General features: G+C 43.3%; 2 protein-coding genes across 2 annotated transcripts; one reads left to right on the top strand and one right to left on the bottom strand.

The window, feature by feature from the left end:
* Positions 1-594: 594 nt before the first annotated feature.
* Positions 595-2,415, top strand: LOC117426338 (actin-binding Rho-activating protein-like). The gene is made up of 2 exons (XM_034043814.3): positions 595-1,288; positions 1,654-2,415. Exons 1-2 carry the CDS (start codon positions 668-670, stop codon positions 2,089-2,091), a joined length of 1,059 nt encoding a protein of 352 aa, XP_033899705.3. The 5' UTR covers positions 595-667; the 3' UTR covers positions 2,092-2,415.
* A 495-nt stretch (positions 2,416-2,910) lies between these two features.
* LOC117417498 (regulating synaptic membrane exocytosis protein 4-like) lies at positions 2,911-25,183 on the bottom strand. Its single transcript, XM_059004218.1, has 7 exons — positions 24,594-25,183; positions 14,832-14,973; positions 11,448-11,537; positions 8,958-9,070; positions 8,602-8,703; positions 8,350-8,489; positions 2,911-7,970 (listed from the first exon to the last, which is right to left on the bottom strand). Exons 1-7 carry the CDS (start codon positions 24,688-24,690, stop codon positions 7,761-7,763), a joined length of 894 nt encoding a protein of 297 aa, XP_058860201.1. The 5' UTR covers positions 24,691-25,183; the 3' UTR covers positions 2,911-7,760.
* Between the last annotated feature and the right edge of the window lie 1,505 nt (positions 25,184-26,688).

The raw sequence follows: 26,688 nt of genomic DNA on the forward strand, positions 1-26,688 counted from the left end.
TGACGACGTCAGCGAGCAATCCTCTATTGAACACAGCTGCGATATTCCCATATATTCAGAGGGAACAGGCCAGGAGGATTAAGAAGGCAGCAGCTGGGCTCAGGATTGGTTTTTTTTAATTGGAAACAATGTTTGCTTTGTGTGCTCGTGTGCCGTGTATGTTATTGTCACGCCGTCTCTGTTTATTTCCCCTCAGTGAACCAGGAAGAAGTTCCCTTGCAATGGATTTTTTTTTAAATCCATTTTCTTTTGCAGGGATTCCCATTACCATTTCAACCCATTCAGATTTTAGATCATACTTGGACAGCATGATAAGAGTTTTTATTGCTGAATATGTTTTAAAATGCAAGGGGTTTAGTATGACATTTGAATACAGAAATGCATTAACTACACACGGCTGTGTACAGCGGGCGCATTACAAAGGGTGGGGTAAGTTCTGTATGTTTCTATAGAAGTTCATTCACAGCAGTGCTATGAAATCTCTAACCCTCCCTCCCCCACCTCCCCCTACCCCCCCAACAGGAATGCCATGCCTGGTGTCAGTGACAACACATCCTACAGTATGTGCTCCTCTATTTAAAGACACTACACTGCCTGAAGGGCTGCAGAGGATTAGGATCGAGCCAGAGAGCGTCTCACACCTCCCAGCGAGCACCCCGATCCAGCAATGAGTTCAGCAGTGCAGGAGAACAGACCCCTCAGCAGGGCCGTAAGGAAGATCAAATGCGCTGCCATGGTGAGCAGCTTAGCCAAAAGCTGGCAAACATGGGCGGGCGAGCATTCGGGAAAGCAGGACTCAATCCCCAAGGGGTGGTTTCCCAGCTCTGTGACAGAAGAAAGAGGAGGAAAAGAGTCTGAGAAAACTGAAGCCAAGCCCTTTGTGGCACCCAGAGCTGAGACAGAGAAGAGTGCAGACCAGAGCGGAGCGAAGATCAGGACGGGCAGCGTCTCTAAAGGCATCAGACCCAAAAAGAGCGACTGCGGGAACGATCTGGTCAGTTTCATTGCAGGAAAAATAAACACCAACCAGATCGTGCCCAGCGAAACGAAACCGTTCCTGGGGAACATGTCGCCCACGCGCAGGAGGTACTGCGGCAGCCAGGCAGTCAGCACGATGAAGACTTGGAGGAAGGAGGAGGAGCAGGGCAAGCTGGGCTCCCGCAGCAGCAGCATAGACACCGAGGACAGCGGGTTGGGAGAGGAGGGGGGGTCCAGTGAAACCGACGATGAGAACAAGAATAAAGACAAGCCTGTAGGGGGAGTAGCAAGGAAAAGCACGAGACCCAAGGTGAGAGAAACCCGAAACATATCGAGAGAATCAAAACAGCCATTCATGGAAAAATAAAAATGAAATGTGGGGCAACTGTAGGAAAAAAAAACAGAGAATGTAAAACAAGCATCATTTTCGATGCAGAGATCTGTATATAAACAGTTCCCATGCCTTGTACTGTACGTCTACTATAGGAGCTAAGTTAGCATTAGGACATGTGTGCGAATGTCACTGTTTATAGTGTAATTAAAAAGGACAAAGTTAAGATATCCAGGAGGGACTGAAACAAGGGCTCAACTCAATGCCTCTCCTCCAATGTTAGTATCTTGGGCTGTGAAACACATACACTATATTAATCTTGGAAATTGAATTGTTTTTTTCAGATTAAGGTATCTACCATGGGAGACCTGAGAAGCAATTGGCAGAAGTGGTCAGAGCAACACAGTGAGCAACAGAAACTGAACCCCTTCAGCGAGGAGTTCAACTACGAGCACGCCATGGCCTGCCGCCTACTGAAGGGGGACCAGGGCTACGGGAGACCCAAGGAGGGGAGCAAGACCGCCGAGAGGGCTCGGAGAGCAGAGAGGCACATCCACAAAGAGATGGAGGAGATGTGCTTCATCATCCGAGACATGGGCGTCAAGTGCAAGGACGAGCGCGTCCGCATCACCTTCGGGGGGCTGTTCGACAGATACGTCAAGATCTCCGATAAAGTGGTGGGGATCCTGCTGAGATGCAGGAAGCACGGCATGGTTCAATTCGAGGGTGAGATGCTGTGGAAGGGGCAGGATGATGATGTCATCATCACCCTACTGGTGTAGAGTTTCTTTTTTTTTTTTGGTTTTGTAATGATGTTTGATTTTGCAATTTGTATTACGCCGATTGCTTGATGGTTGTTATTTTCTTTCAAAATGAAAGAATGGGAGTCTTCTTAAAGAAGGACATGTAGTATTTTGAAATACCGTTTAACTTGATTTTCTCTTTGTGTGTATGCTCCAGTCTGACGATTCATTTGTGATAGTTTGCACATTCATTTATTTGCGCTTCAGATGTTTTTTTAAATAAAAAGCAGGATATATTCTGTATATTAAGATGAGATCATTGTGACATTGTTTTAATCTTGTATGTGTACAATAAACTACTGAAACACATTTCCTTTCATATTGAACTTGAGCAATCCCATTGAGAAAGATGTTTCAAGGTTGTGCTTTTCACACATGTTGTGAGGGGCGGTCGCTCCTTCACAGTTCAGATCTTCAGATGACAGGATCTGCATTTCAGCTTTCGTTGTGTCAGAAGCATGCAGGCCCTTGTGGAACTGCTGAACTGCATTGCGATGCTAAAGCAAAACTATCCCTCAAATAGGCCACAATGTATTAAACATGCTGTGCGGTGTATTTATTTGTGGGACTAATAGCTATTACTAATACCTAGGAAACCCCAAACAGTATTTATGACCAAGGTAATCAAAAGAAACTAACCTGACACACCAGTACATTCTTCATTCTGTAGTGCTTCACCAGCCAATAACGTCCCACAATCCATTTAACAAGAGCACCCCAACAGGCAGGGAGGAGGTACTGCAGTTCTCTGGCGAAAGCTAACCACAGGCATCCAAAACACAGCAAAGAAATGGGAAAATCGATTCATCTTTTTATTATTAACAGTTGTAGTCGTTTACCAACAACATCAAATTGTGCATTATTCAGCTGTCACATCATTTAAAGAACACAATCTACTTGTAATAAATTATTACATCTGTGAGAAAATCTCTCCACTGGAAACTGCGGCATCCAACCAAATGTGTTGAACGCTGCTTACTGAGAGACACACACGTTTCATAGTAGCCATGTTTGATATGTACATACTAGCTTAAAGGAAGCTACAGCAGGGAGTCATGCCTCATCAACGCTTAGTTAAGTGCAACCAGCATCGCTGATTTGAAATCGAGTTTGCTTGCACCATCGCAAGTTTCTATCCGGAGTTTAAACTTGTTTCGTGAAGACCAATCACACTGCACAGTCCTCGGTTATTGGGCTTGTTCTAGGCATTCGTTCTCAGCATTGAGATACAAAAGTGTCCATTTTTTTAGTGATAATCCCCATGGCAGAATTAACATGACACCCTGCTGTCTGATAACAGAGAAAACACATACAGTAAACTAAGACGCAGAGTCAGTGTTTCAAACATTAGAATATCTTGTTCACAGTTGCAAGTGATTACAGTAGTGAAACGTATTATTATTATTATTATTATTATTATTATTATTATTATTATTATTATTATTATTATTATTATTATTATTATTGAACTGGCTGAGTTGTCTCAGTAGTCAGGGTTTACTGAAGTTCTCTGAGCCTGTTGTTTTATTGTATCTTAGGAAAAGGGAATCGCTTTGTCTTTCAATCGGTCCCTTCTACTGTATATCCACGTCTGCCAACAGGATTATTAATTGAAAGATTTAAAAAAAACCCTTTCGTCTGAACCATAAAGTAGCTCCTGAAATAAAATAAAGATACACCAAATAGTTATAAATTTCCAAGATTTACAAAATGTGTTCTTCCACCCACTAAACTATAGGATCATGACCAGCACATTTAAAAAGCACTGATAGGATCACGACCAGCACATTTAAAAAGCACTGAGAGTTCTGGCATGTACGGTACAGTGCTTTGCTTATCTTTGTTCAGAATACTGAAGTACAACCCAGCTAACTTTTATTTGTATCTTTCAATAATCTTATGTAAACAGGGTTCAGTTGCAAAGATCTTGCAGTGGCTAGTAAATCTCAACAGCGTGCATGCTTCCAGGACTTGGAATGTCGTTTTGTTGTTCCTCATCCATTCTAAAACTACTCTGTGTGGTTCTGTATACAGTATTGCAAGGAGAGGGCACTATCATACCAGTAGAAATGCTAAAATAGTAGATTCAGGTCACACTTGTCAGTCTAAGGTTGAGTCTTGAGCCCCTTTCACACTGGTATGCTCTACCCAGGTCAGAACCTACCCGGGTCAGGACCCGGTGTCATGCGGGTCGGGTACGCGATTCACACTGCGTTTGATAAAGCAGGGTTGACCTGGGTGACAGACGCAAGTACACAATGCGTGGATCAATGCCCCGGAAGCAGCTTGATACAGACGCTTCCATCCAAGCTTCTCTGGATTGAACCGTCGGCCCAAATGTTGATTAGAGCAAATGTTTCTTCATCCCTGCTGCAATCTAGCTCATGGTGTGTCTCAAGCAATAAAAATATGGCTAAACAGAATAAACAGAAATGTTCCTTGCGGAAGTGAAACCTTCACGCAGGCGTGGCTGTTTGTTATGTTGTCGGTTTCTGAGCGGCTGTCATGCATTTTGTCTCGCTCAACACCCGGTCAAACCGCGTCGACCCACATCCTGAGGTGGGTCGCTGGGACCAGGGTCAACCCGGGTACGACCCAGGTACGTGGTTTCACACTACGCGGGATTGTGACTCGGGTAGCCAGAGCCCAGGTCAGGACCTGGGTAGGAGTGCCAGTGTGAAAGGGGCTTTAGTGGCACTTCATTAAGACATTTTAACGAAACATTGTGAATTTCATTCAGTCCAAATAGTTTTGTTTTTTTAATTACTGGTACTATTTTTATAATTATTTTTAACATAAGGAAAATATTTCAGATGGCCTTACAACGACAGGTATATATATATATATATATATATATATATATATATATATATATATATTGGAACATTTCTCATCAGACAAGCTTAAAACTGGAATGTGTTTTTTTTTTAATTAGCAGCTCCTATATTACACTGACACCTAGCCCTTCCACATGCAGCCCGCTCCGTTCTAATGTAAGTGTTTGTCAAACACATTCAGAACTGCCAGAAGCCCGGGGTTATCTGGAGGGCACTGGAAATGATGATATAGAAGAAGAACCGCAATGTATTTATACACACACACAATATATATATATTCTATTTATAAATATGTCTCTGTTTAAATGTGCAAAACAACACTGGGTTACTCTAATAGGTAACAGAGCAGGGAAGTGCATCCCTTCTGACCCTAATGTGTATATATATATATATATATATATATATATATATATATATATATATATATATATACTGTATATACACATATATGTTGTCTCTTGAAAAGCTTTGGCACTTTGAAAACGCTACATACAGTTTCTCTAGAACAGTTTTGTTAAGTTAGTTTATTTGTTATTAACACTTTACGGAATGACTGGTAGTCATCTAATTTATAATTCTAAAGTGCTCCTGCCAGAATTTGAAGCCAGCACGTTAGACAAATGCGTCTGTTAAGATAAAACTCGCTCAACCTCTCCAAAAAATAGTGTAAGTGCTGATCGCAGGGTTACACAGTATAATACACATTATAACTTCTGTCTTTCAGAACAAGGAGTCCCAACACAGCGTGCAAACACAGAGTCCAGATCAACTGTAAGTGTGTGTGTGTGTGTGTGTGTGTGTGTGTGTGTGTGTGTGTGCAACCAGAGAGTACAGATCTACTGTGAGTGTGTGTGTGTGTGTGTGTGTGTGTGTGTGTGCAACCAGAGTACAGATCTACTGTAAGTGTGTGTGTGCAACCACAGAGTACATATCTACTGTAAGTGTGTGTGTGCAAACACAGAGTAGAGATCTACTGTAAATGTGTGTGTGTGTGTGTGTGTGTGTGTGTGTGTGTGTGTGTGCAACCACAGAGTACAGATCTACTGTAAGTGTGTGTGTGTGTGTGTGTGTGTGTGTGTGTGCAACCACAGAGTACATATCTACTGTAAGTGTGTGTGTGCAACCACAGAGTACATATCTACTGTAAGTGTGTGTGTGCAAACACAGAGTACATATCTACTGTAAGTGTGTGTGTGCAAACACAGAGTACATATCTACTGTAAGTGTGTGTGTGCAAACACAGAGTACAGATCTACTGTAAGTGTGTGTGTTTTTAAACTATGTGAAACTGTGATCCCTATGCTTTATTATATATATATACTGCATCACTTCTCGTAGTCTTTTCTCAATTCGTGGTTCGCAGTAATGCACATTGGTTTCTCTCCACCTTCTGAAAGTCTCATTCTCACATTCAATCTGATAGTTTTGTTATAGAAACCTTTCTGGTCTGCTGCTCACCGATCACTCTATAAAAGTGAGCGGTTGATGCAGCATTGCCAATGAAATCAGTAATGATACACCCCCACTCCCTCTCACCCCCTTCTCCCACACCCCAAAAACAACTACCTCTGTCATGCACTTCATCTGCTGCTCTCCTCAAACTACAATACAATTTGTCATGCTGTGCACTAGAGCTACAATCATGCATACCTAACGAAGTTCCGCATCTCAAAGCCTGTGTTTCTCATTCCATCCAAGAGTGTAAAGAAGAGAGTCTGGCTCAGTGCAGATGTGCCAGTAATTAAAGCATTCAAGGCTGCAAAGCGCCCCAGTGATAGCCTGTTTGTTTTTAACATTAATTTACCCTAACCCTCAATATCAATGCTAACACACGTTTCATTAGTCCAATAAAAGTAGCCACATGCTTTCTCATCTTTGCTTTCATTGTTAGAATGAACTGCTGTCTGATTCTGCAGCTTCACAGTACACAGTAAGAATGCACTGATAGCGTACCAATCTACAACAGAAAGGCGTTCCTGTGTCCATGGTGCTATGTGTTCAACACTGTGTAAATATCAAGGGTTCTGATGCAAGGAAACACCATGTATTGTTTTCTTCTTGTGATTCTGCCGCTAGAAAAGGTTATGCCTTTTTCTTTTTTTTAATTGTATTCTTCGTGGTCAGTTCAAGAAGTCTCCTCCATTCACTCAGCAGCAGCCACAGCCGCAGGTTAATGACACTTACTGGTAATTTGGCACAGGTATTCCAATGCAGTAAAAGCTGCTGTTGTACAGTGCAAGTCTTCAGGAACTAGCCAGGCTTTACAAGACACCGTATTTCTTGAAAGCTGTTTCAAGCTTTGGATGAAGCACTGCAATAAACATGTGTCTAATATCTTAAACATTGCGGCGCGTTTATAAATATCAATTAAGAAAAAAACACTAGTGACCTTATTTTTCCTATTTAAATACCATACATTTCCTGATATACCTTTCAACTTCTAATAACTCTTCAGCTTCATCCATTAATTAACAAGAATCACCCCTCTTCCAGATATGAACCTTCCCGTTAACAGCATCTGCGCTGTGAGGTAACAGCTCAGATGCTCAGAACTGCAAAGTGAACCTGGAGATTAAAATCACGTGACTCTGGTTACCACGCTGCTGCGGAGAGGCGGTACCAGTTACTTTGTTTTAGAGTCTGGGACCATTAGTCTTTGTCTTCTCTTCACACGCCGAAGGTGGCGTCGTTCCCCATTGCAATGGGGCCCTGGAGAATCTGATCAAGCATGCAGCGTGCTAAGGAACAGGACCTCCAGCACGGAAAGATAGAAACACATATAAAAAGCAGTGTTCTGCTTCTCTTGCGCTGTTATGACCTGTCACAGCAAGGGCTCTCGAGCGAGAGCTGTGAGGAGTGCCGGATTAACGGCGCCATCGTGGGGTCCACCATGGAGGAGGTGGGGAAGAGCTTGTACCAGCCGATGAGCATGCTGGACAAATCCAGCTCCTCCAGCAGCACGCGGGCCACGCCCAGGAAACACTTACGATCCATGCGGCTGTAGTTCCCCCACACGATCACCTGCAGGAAAACAAACAAACAAAGAAGAGAGGGTTAAGAAAAGAGCCCATGATAACCGACTAGATACAGGGCTAACTAAGATGCAGCTCAGAGCGAAATGTGACGCCAATGTCTTTCTCTGACATCTTGTGTTCCCACTGTCCAAGCTTCTCAAAGGGGGTCATATGTTGGCTGTGATACTGATTTACGTGGCTGAGGTTATGGATCGTCTATAACAAGAGTGGGTCCTGTTGGTGTGCTTTGCAGTCTGCTGTAATTACGTGTTTTTTAATATTATTTTTCTCCTGCTTTGCTTTCTTGTAAAATGATGTTTTTTGTATTGCAATGGGACATTTTGTTAAATGCACGAGGGGCTGCTAAAGGATCCAGTCATACCCACCTGCAAGACTTTCCCCTGAGGACTTTCAGAGAAGACCAGGACCTGGTTGTAAATGGGGTCTCGTGATTTGCGAGCACACTTTGTCTTCTTTTTTGCAACACAGATACCGTTTTCAAGAAGGTACACCTTAATATACGCAGCTGAAACCAGAAACAGATACCGTGTTTTAAACACAATGGCACACTTGTTATTGATGAATGACTCCAGGATATGCAGGGAGGGCTCCTCGTCTTGGTTTTGTGTTTTCTTTACCTGGTGATGTTTTGGAGCCCGGTTTGAGGGTCAGACCTCGTGCCTGAATAATCTCCACCTCCAGCTGGCCATTTCTCTCCATCAATCCAATTTCAACGTCCCCTGCAAAACCAGTGGAACACCCGTTACCATTGCTGATACACAATCGAGTCTGTTGTACCACACTGTGTATATGTTGATGTTATGATTTGATAGCATATGGAAATTGGGTAACACTTTACACTGTGTCTCTAATTACTGTGTATTTGCGTAGTAGTTACTTAGTAAATACATGTGTAATTACACATCATTGCAATATTATTGTGCATAGCTACAATGTACTTAATGTGCAAATCTTTGTGCAATCCATGTCTTACCCATTGATGGCGTAGCCAACGTCTGACGTCCAACAAACTGTGCCGGGCCCATTCCATCCAGGAAGTCACTGAACTGAGTGTCGGACGCAAGGCAAACCCCACTGTAATTCAGGCTGACAAACAAGAAAAAGGTCATGTATCTATCTATAGTATTATTCCCAGATAACTAAGAGGAGGAGCAAAGCCGTCCTTGCAAACAGCACAGTTTACACTTTATATATAAGAACCTGTGACACAAAGCTGCACATCATGTATTCATTTCCAACGTGCATTATTGCGCAGTGGAGTCTAAGAAGCTCCAGTCAGAGTAAATGGTGCAGAATCTGAGTGATTTGAGCTTGCTGTTCAATTTCTATCCCAGCATGGACAAAGGGAATGCTTGCAGACTTGACAATAGCACAGCTAATCTAGTCTTCTGGAGCTACAGTTTAGTCTGGCAGCTGCACAAGGAAAGGCATTGAGTTATGTTCACCATTGCCTAGTCTCTAAAGCGGAGGTATAAAAAATAAACCATCAGGATTAACTGATGTCTAATGTCAGCTGTAATACACAGTACCTAGACTCTCTGATCAGTTCTTCTCATTGTAATCAAGATGTATAAGTGAAATGGGTCTCCAGCCGGCTGCTTTGCACTCATTATAATCTCTTTAACTAACATGGCCAGCTTGTAAACAAGCACTTTGCAACCATCGTAAAACATTTCAATGGAACCTATTTAATTTACAACAACAGATTGTAAATTCTGTATATTTCCATTGACCCAATTAGCTACTTGCAATTTAAAAAGTATTTTTTATTCCTAATTTCACATTCAGCATGAATGTAACATTCTCTCTATGTATCTGTCCTCTTTCCTACTGTGTTTGTTCGTTCTTCTGGCTCTTGGCGGAGTTGGGTAAGGTAGATAATTAGTTTCTGTCTGTGTAAAGTTATGACCTCCTTTTTCGAATCTATTTTTAAAGCAGTGCTGGGACGGCCCTAGCCAGCTGCTGTGAGATCAGCAGAACGAGTCTCCTGAGAGCGACAGCACTGCTTCATCTATCTTATGTTCAAGCAGCTCATTCCTTTTCAATCCTTGTTGACTCTGTGATCCGCTGCAGTCATGTCATACACTCTGCAGCCCTTATCTCAAGACACAAATAAACGAGCGCTACCCGGCTCGGAGACCTCGAAGTTCTTGGTATAAAAATCGTGAAGCCTTGCTTTCTGGTGTGGTTGCCATGCATGGCAGATCATTACTGTGCTAGAGTGCTGCAACAGCTTCGCATATTTTGTGTGATCGGGTTCCTCTCTGTCTGAATGCTCAGTGCTATTTCATGCAAGTCCTTTTCACTTAAACCAGCAGGTAACACTTTACATGAAGTGTCTCTAATTAGTGTGTATTTACACAGCAGTTACTTAGTATGTGTACTAACACCTAATTGCAATGGCATTATGCATTGTTACAATGTACTTAATGTGTCAATCTTTTTGCATGATATATGTAAGTACACAACTGTATCAGAAAGGGGTTAGGGTTAGGGGGGCTAGAGCTAGGGCTAGGTTTAGAGTTATGGTTAGATCGTGCAATAAGCACATTGTAGCTGTGTATAATAACATTGTAATTACTCCTATGTAAATACACAGTGATTATAGACACTTGAAGTGTTAAGGCGCAGACTGACTCCTTGCTGTCGGGGGAATTCACTGGTAAGACACTAGCCAGGCTGTGAGAGGTTCTTTCTGTAATTGATTGTTCTCCGCAGGGAAGCCGAATGCAAGACTTACACTCGGTTTATTTCTGCCTCTACTCCTTGTCATGAATCGCTCCCCGGCACATTGTTTATTTAAATGTATTTACAATATGTATCCAGGAAGGAGATCTGCAGCACAGTGCCAAGGGTAGCAGCGTTCCAATGTCAAGAGCAGCAGAGATGTGTGTGTTAATAATGATGTACTGTACTATTCACAGAAGAGTCCTTTGAACCAAATACCACAAAACAAACATCACTATGATATATACAGCAAGTTACCAACGAAAAAAAACCCAAATTATCAAATGTATTTAATCATTTATAGAATGCATCCAAGCACACATTGGAGTATATTTTATATCATAGATGTATGTATTAATAAGTGGTTCAATAAGTCACCCCAGAGGAAAAACCCAGTCGTATTAATAGAGTTGTTTAAATGTAAGGCTAGTCAGATCATAAACCCCGCAATCTTCTCAGAACATTCATTATAAAGACTCCAGTGTTTGTGGGTTTTGGTCTCAGATGAAGTAGTTGTTTTCTTTTCTCTCCGTTACAGGAGCAGATTTATGACAGAGTCGCAGAGAGGCCCAGAAGGATGCTCTAAACGATCTTTCTTAGTGAGTAATTTAACTAAACTCTCTTCCATTGAGCATCCCTGAGAGGCCACGACAGTGAATCTGCCTCAGTGTGTTTGTGCATTTCCAGAGGAGAGAGGACTCTGTCAGTGTGCACTGTGCTCTGTACTGTTACCTACCCTTGACCTTCAAACTCCACACTCTCCTGGAGACCTTTAGGGAGTTCTTGGGCTAGATTCCCATAGCCATTTACTCCAAATACTCCCAGTCTGAAAGAAAAAACACCATTTACAATCTGGAACATGGAACAAACAGTTTTACACTATTAACAAGACCCCGAAATTAAATATCTAGTTTTTTTGGGGTTTGGTTTGGTAATTTTATGAGGCGTGTTTTCACTGTCTGAGAATCTAAAAGATATTTGCACTGCATGCATGTGTGTGCTGAGTGTGCTTTACTACACGTTGTAATGTTTTCACCATTGTTATCTTAGGGCATCATTCCATTTTTGATCTTACACGTAGAACATTTTTTTGTCCATTTTGTATTCTGCAGTCCTTATGACCTGAAGCCACATGTTCTCTGGCTCGTTCGATGTTACTATGATACATTTAACTAATCTTAAATAACACTAAACAATCTTAGCGTGTTTCTGCTCTCTCTCTCTCTCTCTCTCTCTCTCTCTCTCTCTCTCTCTCTCTCTCTCTCTCTCTCTCTCTCTCTCTGTCTCTCTCTTGTCATTTTGCAGAATTCCATCAAATATATTTTCAAGTTTCTTGCACAGTGCCCATCTTTGACTGCATTCAATATTGCTTAACACAGCAGTTTGCAGCTTTTTGCATTAACAACGCGTATTTCTTATTTTAGTTTTTTTTTTTTTTAATTACATTTTTGCACAAATGCATTCTGAGGAAACGTTACGATTTATCACCAACCTGCAGCTCAAAGCACCCCAGACTACAGTCTAGGAAATGTTTAAACCACAGCAGTGCTTGCATGGATAGACATATCGAGGGCAAGTGCAATGGGATTTAGTGTGGCTTTAAATGCACTTCCAGACACAGCTGCTGGCACGACTGGCAGAGGACCATCTAACTAACACCAGAACCGTGCATTGTAGTTTCAAATCTGTTCGATAAAATAGTGTTCTACTGAATACTGGCCCGTTTGTCTTGATCTTCTGAACACAAGAAAGCACAGGCCTGTGCAGCAGAGAGACACAAAACAGCTCCAGCTTGCTCCTCGCTGGCCTGGAATCAAACATGTAATTCTGTACTGAAAGATCGCTACCCTTGGGGGATAAACATGCCTGCTACTGTTTTCAACATGACAGTAACAGCCAAGACTCTTCACAACTGCTGCGAATGGAATTAAGCAGAACCAGAAACTGGCAAGAGCTAACGGGGCCAATTCACCATAAAAATGCATGTGTGTGCGTGCGTGTGTGTATGTGTGAGTGCGTGTGTGTGCGTGCGTGCGTGTGTGCATTTGTGTGCGTGCTTGTGTGTGTGTGCCTGTGTGTGTGTGCATATGTGTGTGTGTGTGCATATGTGTGTGTGTGTGCATGTGTGTGTGTGTGTGTGGGGGTGGGTGTAACTTCAAATTAATCAAACTCTTCTGCTTAATTATTTATCTCCCATAATTAAAACCCTGGATTTTACTCAGGGAAACAACAACGGCTCATTTCGCTCAGGCCCCCGGGGGCAGGTTCATCCGTAATGAGTTACACACAATCTGAAAGAGCAGCAGTGGAGGAATGTGAATGCAGGAACTCTCCACTTTAATTTTTACATCTACTAGAAGGTGCAATCAGCAACCAGACTGAGGGTGATCTCAAGATTCATTGCACTGGATCAGATAATGACATGGCCAGGGGATGCACCTCAGGTTATCTTTGCAGAGCGATGTGCACTACGCAGAACTACAGCAGGTGGCCACTGGGTGTCACTAGGGTAGAAATCTCTCTTGTCCTGCTTGGTGTTTCTCTGTGTGGTAGGGCTCAACACTACCCCTGGTGCTCATCTGTGGCATGACCTCAGACGGATCCTTTGTCCTCTGCCTTAAGCTGTTTAATCATTTTGACCAGAGCCGCTGACGGCATTGCCTGTTTTAAAAGACATGTAAGGTGAGGGCTGCAGCGTGCCAATCACAATCCTGCCCTCATCTCAAAGGTAAGGTTCAGCCTGCTCTATAAATACATCTCTGTGCTGTAATTGATACATGCAGGTAGGCAGTACATCACAACTCTGTCACTGTCTGTTTCTACAAGGTGCTACTCTTGTAACTATCGTATATAGGACAAGGACAGTGTGCAGCTTTCTGCATGTCTCCTCAGCAGCTATTTCAGTCCCAGTATCAAACTGATAGACTGCTTACATCACACTGCTACTGCATCAAATCTGACTGCCACCTCCATCAACTGCAACGAGAGTTCTGTATTGCATGTCAAATTAACCAATGTGCTTACAGTTCCCTTCCATCCTGCAATTTCTGAACAAGAGACCATTTCACAGTGGAGGTTTGACAGGCCGTCACTATTTCCTCTGAGTTCCTCACTCGGCTGTAGGACAAGAACAGCACTAGCAGTGGGGCTCCGTCACGGAGTGGGCACCAATTACTGGCCAGTCTTCAGTGACCAGTTACTAACTGGGATGGTGGGAGGTGTGGGGGGGGGGGGGGGCTAGCAATTCATTATTTTGCATACTTTTCCTTTGATTATATATTTCTAACTGATTGTAATTTCACTGGTAACACGCTGCCCGTATTGAGACTTAAAAATGTATTCTGACGGCCAGCTGTGCAGGAAAATGCTAATAACTTCATAACGCGGCTTATTGTTAACCCTGATTGCTGAGGGGTGAGTGTCATTGCCTGGAGAATATGGACACAGTGGTACATTACTGCTGTTTAACTCCCCTGGCGCAGAACGGCTGCTTTCAACAAGATGACAGCTTCAAGATAACGTGACCTGCGCGAGAAGGAGCGGAATGTCATTTAATCAAATCGTTCTTCACGGTTAAAAACGATTTTTACACATTTGATATTTCACCGGAAAAACAAGCCCCTGTACACAGCACAGGCAAAGGGCTCCTTGCTTTCCGTCTCAGCTCTCCCCTGGGGGTAAGTATGCGTTACCCAGGACTGCAGCTCAAAGCCAGGGGCTCACAGCAGGAGAGGAGTTCTGTAGCCTGGTGTTTACGGCTTCATTAAGCAGCAGTTAATGGAGTAGAAGAACGCAGCGTAAAGGAATATCCACCAAGCACTCCCACCTTTCACTTCCAGAGCTCGGCAACTCTACAAAATCAAACCACGCTGACCCTAACCCAACCCCAACCCTAACCTTGAGCAACCCCAGCCCTAACACCTAACCCTAACCCAACCCCAACCCTAACCTTGAGCAACCCCAGCCCTAACATCTAACCCTAACCCAACCCCAACCCTAACCTTGAGCAACCCCAGCCCTGACACCTAACCCTAACCCAACCCAAATCCCTTTTTATTCTGGGACAGCGATCTCAGTGATACAGTGCTGGAGAGGTATGTCAGGTCATTGTCATACGTACTTTCCCTCAGATCCGTAGCTGTTCATGCTGTCCTCGATGGACTCGTGGCTCGCTTGTCTGACTGTCCGGCTTGGCATCTCCACAGCGAGTCCCGTCTCGGTGCTGCGCTGAATACCCCCTCGGAGCTTCCGACCGTCCGCATCTGAGGAGCAAACAGAATCAGTCCAGAAACATGTAGAAACACACAGTACAGAGTGGGGTGAAGCAGTCTGGAGAGTTGATTTACCTGGATACCTGGCCAGAGAAACAAGGACAGCACAACACTGCCTGTCATGAACTCTGCAAAACCAAATGAATCAAATAAAATCCCGATGACATGTTTTAGTGGGAGCGGACAGCGGTCCAGTCAATTGACAAGCAGTTTGCTAGACTTCGGGACACTCCACACTGTGTTAATGGTTTCACGTGGCAGTCTGACGTGCTATTAACTCCTCTTGAGTTCTGAGTCTCATCCTTCTCCAGTCACGTGGGTCTGCTCTGTGACACGCTGCAGCTTGACTGTGTGAGACTTGCAGCAGACAAGTTTTTAAAAAATGACATGTTTTCACTTGGGGGAAAAAAAACACACACAGGTCTATTTCAAGACATCTGCGTTGATTGAATGTGTTTTTCCAGCTCCCGTTTCCCTTTGAAAATATTCACAGCACTGAATTCCAAGATAAATACAGAGGTGCGGATGTAGGGGTGAAAAGCGTTCCTCACCGGGTAGCTCTGGGAGCAGTCAGTCTCTGAGCTCAAAGCGTTCCTCACCGGGTAGCTCTGGGAGCAGTCAGTCTCTGAGCTCAAAGCATTCCTCCCCGGGTAGCTCTGGTAGCAGTCAGTCTCTGAGCTCAAAGCGTTCCTCCCCGGGTAGCTCTGGGAGCAGTCAGTCTCTGAGCTCAAAGCGTTCCTCCCCGGGTAACTCTGGGAGCAGTCAGTCTCTGAGCTCAAAGCGTTCCTCACCGGGTAGCTCTGGGAGCAGTCAGTCTCTGAGCTCAAAGCGTTCCTCACCGGGTAGCTCTGGGAGCAGTCAGTCTCTGAGCTCAAAGCGTTCCTCCCCGGGTAGCTCTGGGAGCATTCAGTCTCTGAGCTCAAAGCGTTCCTCACCGGGTAGCTCTGGTAGCAGTCAGTCTCTGAGCTCAAAGCGTTCCTCCCCGGGTAGCTCTGGGAGCAGTCAGTCTCTGAGCTCAAAGCGTTCCTCACCGGGTAACTCTGGGAGCAGTCAGTCTCTGAGCTCAAAGCGTTCCTCACCGGGTAGCTCTGGGAGCAGTCAGTCTCTGAGCTCAATCACTAATGCAGTCCCCCTGGAGCTGTGCCCAGCAGCAGCAGCACTGCCACAATACTGCATTCATACCTGAAGAACAACATGGCATTCTTGGGCTACTGTCTTACAGAAATTAAAAAAAAAAAAAAAAAAAAAAACATATTGCACCCCTTTCAATAAATGAACTGAAAGAACAGAAGTACAGCATATTACACGAGCTCTGTTCATTCTCCGTGTAGGAGACCCGACTGGCTGTTCTATCTCATCCAGCAGGGGGAGCTAGAGGCACTGGCTGGAAAGCGTCTTCCTCGGATTCTCACAAGGACCCTGCTGAACTGGACTGTCTCCAAGCCCACCGAGAAGGGGGGGGGGGGGGGGCGAGGACATTTCTCCTGGGCCCAACGCCTCGAAGGGGGCCCTTTTTTTTTTTTAAATATATATATATATATATATAAAATATTTGAAAAAAACTAGCCCTGCACAAGCCCCTTTGCTTTTGCGTTTAGGAGCGACAGACCCAAAGCCTTGCCTTCAAAGCCTTTCTTACCTTCAGCTTGTTTGAGCTCTCACAGACAGCGCAGCGATAACGAGAATCAACGTCTCAAACGAACACAGCAGGTACACTCAGTTAATTACAAAGGACAGCATGTCTGAGAGACGCACGCTAAACTGATCTTCCACGCCGCTGCTACAGAACAGCATCTCAAGTGCAGTCAGCCTCTGCTGAAATCTCCAAATGCCTGTTTGAAGTAAGAAAGACGCATCTGGCATTTTGATTACACAGAAGAGTAAAGGATACTAATCCGATAGAGAGACTCGACACCGCGGTGCCTGGACGGTTAAACAGACGGGGATAGTAGAGTGTTACATTATTAACTATGTAGTAAATGACAAACACATAGATTTCAATAGAAATAAGACAGTGTGTAGTTACCATGCCACCACAAAAGCCTATACCTCCGCTGTGTGTTTTCAAACACACGTTCCCTTTACACGCTCTGCTGGCTTAGAGCCCGTGCTGTCAAAATGGATCTTGACAATTCCGCAGTTTCACATTTTAGCATTTAACGGCGTAGACAGCTAGCCATATCTATGGGATTGTTAATGTAATTGCACGGGTCGCTAGTGGCAGATGGTTTTCTGTTGAATGGTCATTTGCGTGTCTTAATGAGCACATCATTATGAAGCGAGCGCATAGCGGTCGTCACGCTGATATAAGGCGCTAACTGGAAAGGATGAATCGAGCTGCTGTTTTTACCACTGCCTTCATCTGTCACTACTTTTTTTTTGGTTCGGGATGTGAAATTGTTTTGCTTTGCGAAATGTTCTAGGATTAACAGTATTAATCATGTATTCCTGTTCACATTTTGCTTGGAAAAGGAGAAGAGTTTTTTTTTTTTTTTTTTTTTTTTACGATATATTTTTTCCATGATAGCATTTACAGTAAACCGGGAGGTTGAAGTTTACCGCACAGGGGCTGGTTTTACTCAGAACAAAAGCAAGCTTCATGGTTTCAAAGCAGGTTGCAATCAGTGCCTCTCACTGATAGCGTGATTCATCGGAGCACATGATAACCAGCCTGCAGTCAGTGTGCTCTGTACATGTGGTAGTGCCAGCAGCACAGCTATAGAGATTGTAACGCAGCCTGCCTGATACTCAGGCTGTGTTCCCCAGGCTGTGTACTGTACTCTCTCTCTCTCTCTCTCTCTCTCTCTCTCTCTCTCTCTCTCTCTCTCTCTCTCTCTCTCTCTCTCTCTCTCTGGCTCTCTCTCTCACTCTCTCTCTCTCTGGCTCTCTCTCTCTCTCACTCTCTCTGGCTCTCTCTGTCTCTCTCTCTTCAAATATTTACTCAATGTAAATATCTACTGCAACAATGTTCTTGGTATGTTTTGTGCACTGGTATTTCTTTTGTCAATATTTTAGCTTTGGAATTTGCAGTATAAACGTACGGATCTAAAGCTGCTGCCAGCATTTCCGTGTGTTGCTAGTCTGCCTTAAATGGATTTGAAAAGGCATGGTGCTGTATATAGAAACGATTATAGAAAGGTGTCGATACGGCCTGGCCCATAGCTGGCTTGAAAAATGACAACTGAGTGCTGACAATATGCACTGCAGAATGAATCCTGCTAGGGTATAGCCAGGGCAGTGAATCCATTCACTCCCTGAGACCCAATGGGATGCCTCAGCTTAGTTCCCAGCAGAGTGCCCTTCCCTCATGGACATGTGTTTGTTTTTAATTGTCCACATTGTAATGTGATCAGCAGCCTGGATGAAACTGGTTTGCCACTGCTCTGTGCGTCTGTGAGGGGCAAAATAAATCATTTGGGCATTAAACCAAAAAAATGATCTGATCTGTGCGCAGTATGTTACGCAGGAACTCTATTTTAAGACAGTTAGCATGAGATATAGAGAGCCAATAACCAAGCTTTACTCAGCACAATCCAAACGCAATGACTGTGCGGCGACACAGGAAGTAATAACCTTAATATGAATCTGTATTATTGAACCAATTTCACCTGCCAAAGCAAGCCATCTACAGAATGCTACAGATATGAATCTTTCTTTGTCTTTTCTCTCTTTCTCTGGTCAGCATTTGTTCTTGCAAGTGGTGCTGGGGTTAGCATTGCAAAAGGTGCGATTGCTTATAATTACAAAGCCGTGGAAAAGCAGCTATTTTTATTTTTTTCATTTTTCAAGGGTGTTATGCAGCTGTTCACGCCACAGTCTGTGACAGGATATTGGCTTTGTACCTTTGCAGCCAGGGTTTTATAAATAGTGCTTTTCGATTCTGCTCAGCGGCAGAGCGCTGCTTGACAGCGTGGGAGTGCTAACAAGCACAAGCAGTTCTGAGACTTCCACTTCTCATGCGGGAGGTGTTAAAACCTGCAAATGCTTCTGCATGTGGAGGGAGCAGCACGCACTCGTCTCGACCACGATGAGAGACTCAAGGAGATCAGGAACTCGAATCACTCAGAACAAGAGCTCTTATCTGTTTCAGAGAATTTAAGAGAGGCGCTGGGTGTAGTGCTAATAACATGGCAATATGAAATATCAATAGTAATAATATTGATACCAGTCACTTTTCTAAAACCTTTTCGTTAATATTCATTTAGATCTGCATGTCATTTTGGTTCTGCGCCACGTCCATCCTTTCTGTTATGCTGGTGCACTTGAGCAGTCAGAAGTTGCTTTATATAAAATGAAATGGCTGCATTTCTGAACTATGTAGAACTATTACGTTTTGATTAAATCAAGGCAAACAATTCTTTACATACAGTGGTTTAAAAGTAAACGAGTGCTATTTCTCTGGTGCCTGGTTAGTGTCAGAATGGCAGCTTAGCTCCCTCCATTAACATCCATTACTGCTGATCCTGGCTGTACACCTGTTAGTGACCTGGCTTTAAACTGCACAATCTACTCTGAAGCTTACAAAGCATTTGAACAAATAAACAGAACATCTCATGCATTATGTCATTCCAAATAAAGCTTGCTGACTGAATCATAAATCCTGCTTTAAAACAGTCAGTTCACATGTCTTAAATGTAACTGGGCATATGGGTAGCAAGCCCAGCTGTGCTTTATTGAACCTGACTGCAGCCCAGTCAGACATCAGTGGAGATCAATTAGTATCGACTGGCTCTGGTTTCAGAAACTACAGACTCTTCATGTTATTCTGCTGGGAGACTCTAGTGATTTCAGCAGATCAAAATGTTAATATCCCTGTCATAAAACGAATTGTCTGGAACCAGATGTGTCCTGCATCCCGAACAACTGAGCAGAGAGTTTCTAATGTGCAATAACTGCTTATGTGTGTGTGTGTGCGTGTGTGTGTGTGTGCGTGCGTGTGTGTGTGCATGTGTGCGTGCATGTGTGCATGTGTGTGTGCATGTGTGCGTGTGTGTGCGTGCATGTGTGTGTGTGTGTGCGTGCGTGTGTGCATGTGTGTGTGTGTGCATGTGTGTGCGTGTGCGTGTGTGTGTGTGTGCGTGCGTGTGTGTGTGCGTGCATGTGTGTGTGTGCGTGCGTGTGAGTGTGCATGCATGTGTGCGTGTGCGTGTGTGTGTGCATGTGTGTGTGCATGTGTGTGTGTGTGCGTGCGTGTGTGTGCGTGTGTGTGCGTGTGTGCATGTGTGTGTGTGTGCGTGTGTGTGTGCATGCGTGTGTGTGTGTGCGTGCATGTGTGCGTGTGTGTGTGCATGTGTGCGTGTGTGCGTGCGTGTGTTTGGAAAATGTAAGTAAAGTTTTTATATTTCTGTTCGTTTGCAAATACAGTTGACACACTTGAAGACATTAGAACTAAAGATCTGTTTTTAAGTATAAAAACTTTATAAGCTGTCAAAAACAAAAGATGCCTTGACTCTTAAAAAAAAAAGATTGTATTGGAATCATAAATAGCTGTTTACAGTAATTGGAGCTGGCTCAAGGAGACTTTACTGAATCATAGTTTTTCAAAAGCTTACAATTCTTGGTTTGTGGTTTGGTTGTAAAAAATCTATGGTACAGTAAGGAATATATTCTGCCAGTGAACCAATATGAGGACATATGGAAGATGAAAATGCATGATAGCCTCATATGAGGATGTCATTTATTCCCCATATAAAGCAATGGGAGAAATATGAAAAAAATGTCAATGAAAAATATATTTATTGTGTGTCTAAAACTACTTTTTTTTCTATTTTCAATAATGTCATGCATGAAAGTGTTAATGCAAATAAAACTGTTCCAGAGTGAACCGTGCTTAACCAGGTCTGGACGTGTCTGAACTCCAGTGTTTAGACATGCTGTCCCTTTCATATTAAAACTGTTCCAGAGTGAACCGTGCTTAACTGGGTCTGGACGTGTCTGAACTCCAGTGTTTAGACATGCTGTCCCTTTCATATTAAAACTGTTCCAGAGTGAACCGTGCTTAACTAGGTCTGGACGTGTCTGAACTCCAGTGTTTAGACATGCTGTCCCTTTCATATTAAAACTGTTCCAGAGTGAACCGTGCTTAACTAGGTCTGGACGTGTCTGAACTCCAGTGTTTAGACATGCTGTCCCTTTCATACTAAAAGCAGAAACTTTTTTTTCAGCAGCATCTGGGTCATTCTGGCTCACGGGTCCCTGCTTAAAACATTTTTCATTTTCCGTTTTGTCTCTTTGCCCCAAGGGGCAGAGGAATGTGCCAGTTCGCCAACCACCCCATTGATCCATTTCAGAAACGATTCCCTTTCCATTAGAATGAGTGACAAGTAATTACTCCCTTTCTCATAAAGTGAATTGTGAATCCAAATGAATTGCTATTAAAAAATAAAACGCTAATGCAATGCAACATTCTGCTTGGTCAGAGCTGTGCTCAGTTTTCAGTCTTGGCCCCCTTCTTTAAATATTGTTCTTGGTCTATGCTGACCTCACTAAATCCACGACTGTGTCCAAGGTTAAATCCAACCACTGTCTTCCAAGTAACTGCTGTGTTCAGTGAAAGATGGCAGCTGTGCATATGGCTAATGCTTGATACTGTGGACACAGTTCATTCAAATACAAGAATGTGGATAGCACTTTATATCACTGGGCATGAACAGCATGTGTAATACGTGTGTAATGCAGGGCAGCAGTATGGAGTAGTGTTTAGGGCTCTGGACTCTTGACTGGAGGGTCGTGGGTTCAATCCCATGTGGGGGACACTGCTGCTGTACCCTTGAGCAAGGTACTTTACCTAGATTGCTCCAGTAAAAACCCAACTGTATAAATGGGTAATTGTATGTAAAAATAATGTGATATCTTGTAACAATTGTAAGTCGCCCTGGATAAGGGCGTCGGCTAATAATAATAATTATAATAATAATAATAATAATAATAATAATAATAATAATAATAATAATAATAATAATAATAATAATAATAACAACATGTAATACATGTGTAATGCACATGTAATACATGTGTAATAACTGGGTACTTACCAAGCGAATCCTGCTTCTCCACACTAAGTACTGTGTAATTACATGGAAAAGGCCTTGTTAAAGCAGCTTGTTGTAATCTATCTATCGATCGATAGATAGATAGATAGATAGATAGATAGATAGATAGATAGATAGATAGATAGATAGATAGATAGATAGATAGATATGGGCATTAGTTTGTTAAGTTTGTTAAGATTGTTGAGAAATAGAAATCATTCTGAAATATAGTTCTATTGCACTTAATACCCTCAATGTAATATCTAGGAGACAATTGTGTTTCACAAACCTCTGAAACGCATCTAAATACATTTAGAAACATAAATATATCCTGGATTTACCGGCATGTAAAACATGTTCCAGAATATATCCAGAGAAATGATCCCTGTGCATTATCTACGGAAGCAGGGCCAGCAGATGCATAGAAATCATTCTCATCATTCGTAACTGTGCACTGCAGACCCAGTGGATTCGCTTCAAAACCTGGCCATGTTGATGCAAGAGCCATCTTTCAATAAATCCCACTTTCCACTTTCCAACGTTACGCCCTGAAAGCAAAGCCATTCTCCTCGCCACAGCTCTCTGTCTCCTTCCAGCTCCCTGCAATGAGCAGTGCCGGCAGATGCAACGACAACAAAAACCCACCCGGAATTATGAATAGTAATGAAAAGCCCTCGTGTGGTAAATCAGGGCTCACAGTGCTAGCTTATTGTACAATACCTGCCTGATATGTTTTCATGGGTTTGTTCTGGTTAAGAGGGGTGTGCTCCACACAAACTTCATACATTAGCATTTACTATGAAGTTAGATCAATAGGGTTTACAGAATTGCATTGGAATTGCTTGCTATTTATTACAATACAGCTGTGATTTCCAATCAAATAATGATCCCACTTCCATGCATTTCACATGCTGTTTTGTTTTTATAAATGGTTTGTATTAGATTAAGATAAGCTGTTAAGTAGCTGTGTACAGTGATTGCTGCATTGTTCTCGTCCTTCAGTTTCTTATCCTGTGAAGCTGGAGATCGGGAGCAGCTGTGGGTCACCACACTGATCTGCACACTTTCCAAACAAGGCTGCCCAAATATGGCCAGATCTGCTCAGCTGTGGAATGCTGTTAGCCCTGGCAGTACCTGGGACAGGTCACACAAACACTGTGACCAGCACTAGACTGCAAAGGAAGCCGTGCCTCAGGCTGGCCCTGTCACATTTCACCACTGCTTCCCTTCCTTACACCCCAGGCTGTTCTTCATCATTTCCATTCAGGGTTAGTCAGTGGAGGGTCATTGGTGGAGCATTGGCATGGGGTTCTTAAACAGAACATCCAATGTGTTCCAGTGTTCCTTCCATGCCGACATTCTTTACCTGTGTTCTGCTGCACTTGCTACACTGTGAATATTCTGTATGTTATTTCCAATGGCAGGAAGAAAAGGAAACGGTGGCTCCGATGTGTCCTCATCGTGTTGGCTTCCCTGTCAAGCTGCCCCACAGACACTGGTATATACCAGGTGAGTGCTACCAGGATATGTACCAGGCAATAGCTAGCAGAGATCCACCCGTGTTTTCTTTAAAGGGATACCAGCCTTTTTACAAGATATACAATCAGTCAACGTTCAAACAAAGCTCCCCTGCGTCTGTGAAATAAACTCAAAGCCTTATGTAAAGAGAAACCAGATTGTTATTGATGTCAAGCATTAATAGTTTGAACACATCGCTAAACGACTCGACCTACTTACTGCTGAGTTCTTCAAATCATGGTTTCTCAAAGTGTATATATGTTTTCAAACCTGTAAAGCTTTGAAGGTTACAATATAACAAGACCTTACAGAAAGACGTTATCATGAAATATTGCATTCAGCGTAGCGCTCTCTCCACCCCACACACCTGCTTGCAGCAGTTATGAACGAGAGCATCTTTATAGTTTCACAGTATTCAGCATTCTCTATAATAGCACATCACTGTACTGCAACTGTGTTACTTATTAAACGCTGCTCCACACATAATGGGTTTTTACAGTTAAATAAATAACGGCATATCTGCCTCTTCATCTCTGTAATCACTGTAGGTTCAGTTTGTGATTTCACAGCATCTGCCTTTCTGTCAGTGCATAATTGGATTGGATGGGATAAATCCTCTCTCTCTCTAAAAAGCATGAATTGGTTTAGCATCGCAAAGCGCTTGGAACCAAAGAAGCTGCAAAAATCTGAATATCTGTTTTATTTCTCCATCCTCATCAGGTGGTGATCAAATCAGTAAATCTCTGTATTATAAAATCACAAGAAAGGCAAACACGCTGCACTCCGCTCTAATCTAAAAGCAGCGCTGTAGGAGGATATGTTAAATCATTCTGTCTAAATTAAAAGAAGAAAAGTTCAACCCTAAAGTGGATAAACAGGGCAAAGTATCCGACAGAAATTCACTGTGGACTACAAAAAATAAGACCAGACACAGCAAATATGTGATATGCTCCAACTCTGAGCTGCTTATTTTCCATCTTCTAAAGTGAATGATCGGCACACACACACACACGCACACACATTCACAAGTACACACTATCCAGACAGAGGCGCAGTCCTTACCCACGTCGTCCTCGTCGAAGGAGTTCATGCAGGGGAAGTAGATGGCGAGGGCTTCGAAGGACGCCGACAGACTGATCCGGCTCTGGGAGCGCTCCATGTACAAGCCCGGCGTTGGCGCCGGGTTGGGCGCCGGCTTTGCCAATCTAGCCGGCGCATTTTTCACGCGGAGCACGGCACGCGGCGTCTTGGCGGATTTGTACGGTCCCGCCGCAGGAGAAAAAAAAAAACAATCCTTCAAGAGGGAGAGAGATGCCTTCAGCACACCGCAGTGTTATATACTGAATGTAACAACACCAACAAATACAATAATAATTCCACCTTTTGTTTTTCTGTTCAAATCTTTGAGCCACAGCAGTAGTAGTAGATAGAGATACAGAAGGATAAAAGAAAGAGCACCATCAAATGGATTCCTTTAGCCTTCTGCAGGCAGCTGTTTGTTTTGCTGACATGCACAGGTGAAGCGCACACAGGCCAGGGTATTTCCTTCTGTTGCTGTGTAAAGTAAGGTGCTCCTTCCACTCTCTGAGCTGACTCTCGTGAAACACTCTCAGTATCTCCACAGCTTCTGCTTGTTTCTCAGCCCATTCACGAAGGAGACCTGGCTGGGGATGGGAGGGGAGGGGGCTTGCATGAAATCAGAACTGGGATTTTGCAGCCCACCAATCAGAGAGCCCTGCCAGAGGAGGGGTGGCTCTGTGCAAAGAGCCGAGCGAAACGCAGTGCTTTCAAATCTGCTCTCACATCATCCATCTATCTGCTGCAACTCTCTCTATCTCCCTGTAATACTCTACATTCGTATGACAAAATGTGACCGAGACATGAGTGAGGCAGGAGGGGGGAGAGGCAGAGAGAAGATGGAGTCAATGGATTGTAGTTAACTATTTTAGAGACTGCGGGGGAGTTGAAAACTGATTCAGTGATTCATCCATTACTTCTCACACACAAAAGTGTTTCTAATCATAGATGCACAGATATATTGTTTAGGAGCATTTGAGCCAGCAGGATAGGAATGCTGTCAGGATAGGAATGCTTCCAGGATAGGAATACTGTCAGGATAGGAATGCTTCCAGGATAGGAATACTGTCAGGATAGGAATGCTGTCAGGATAGGAATGCTTCCAGGATAGGAATACTGTCAGGATAGGAATGCTGTCAGGATAGGAATGCTGCCAGGATATGAGTTCTGTCACGATAGGAATGCTGTCACGATAGGAATGCTGTCAGGATAGGAATGCTGTCACGATAGGAATGCTGTCAGGATAGGAATGCTGTCACGATAGGAATGCTGTCAGGATATGAATGCTGTCAGGATAGGAATGCTGTCACAATAGGAATGCTGTCAGGATAGGAATACTGTCAGGATAGGAATGCTGTCAGGATAGGAATGCTGTCAGGATAGGAATGCTGTCACGATAGGAATGCTGTCACGATAGGAATGCTGTCAGGATAGGAATGCTGTCACGATAGGAATGCTGTCACAACAGGAATGCTGTCAGGTAACAATAAAGGTGCAAACGAGGGTTTATCGACATGTCTGGTAATAGCCTTTACATATCTTTGTATCAACACATGACTATCTGGGTTATCTATCTGTCTGTAAACTCTATCACATTGTGTTGTGGTTCAATACAAGGCATTGATAAAGCCTTTAGTCAAAAAAATTACCTGTTTCTTTTAATATTTCTACAAACCCACAGACCAAGTATGTAAGAACGATTGTCATCCCGTTCACTGCAGACAATTTGTCTTTATATATCTCTTGGTATAATTAGAAATCAATAAACTATTCAATCAAATCCTTGTTTTTTTGTCTCTGCATTAGGTAAAAGATTATGCATCGTTCTACTGCTGAGATACAGTTTGTTAATTCATTTGTTTTTATTCTTAATGCAATATATTTGAATTTTGCTGGAGATACAGATAAATAAAGCCGCCGGGTCCGTAGAAAGCGGGATTGACAGCTCTTGTTCTGAAAGATAATCGATGCACAGCTTGTTTGTCACGAGACGCAACTCAATCCCTCTCTGTGAAATCACTGGATTTCAACCCCAGCCTGCCCGTCTCACTCCTTTCTGCAGATTGCTGGCTTTTGTTTC

This window comes from Acipenser ruthenus, chromosome 29 (genome assembly GCF_902713425.1).
Source record: "Acipenser ruthenus chromosome 29, fAciRut3.2 maternal haplotype, whole genome shotgun sequence".
NCBI classification, from domain to species: domain Eukaryota; kingdom Metazoa; phylum Chordata; class Actinopteri; order Acipenseriformes; family Acipenseridae; genus Acipenser; species Acipenser ruthenus.

Bases quoted from the DNA above. Each gene is read 5' to 3' on its own strand.
- LOC117426338 (XM_034043814.3), top strand. From the start codon at position 668: ATGAGTTCAGCAGTGCAGGAGAACAGACCCCTCAGCAGGGCCGTAAGG. The intron at 1,289-1,653 runs GTGAGAGAAACC...TGTTTTTTTCAG, and splicing joins GGAAAAGCACGAGACCCAAG to ATTAAGGTATCTACCATGGG.
- LOC117417498 (XM_059004218.1), bottom strand. From the start codon at position 24,690: ATGGAGCGCTCCCAGAGCCGGATCAGTCTGTCGGCGTCCTTCGAAGCC. The intron at 11,538-14,831 runs GTACGTATGACA...TTTTTCTTTCAG, and splicing joins AGCTACGGATCTGAGGGAAA to ACTGGGAGTATTTGGAGTAA. The intron at 8,704-8,957 runs GTAAGACATGGA...CTGGTTTTGCAG, and splicing joins GTTGGCTACGCCATCAATGG to GGGACGTTGAAATTGGATTG.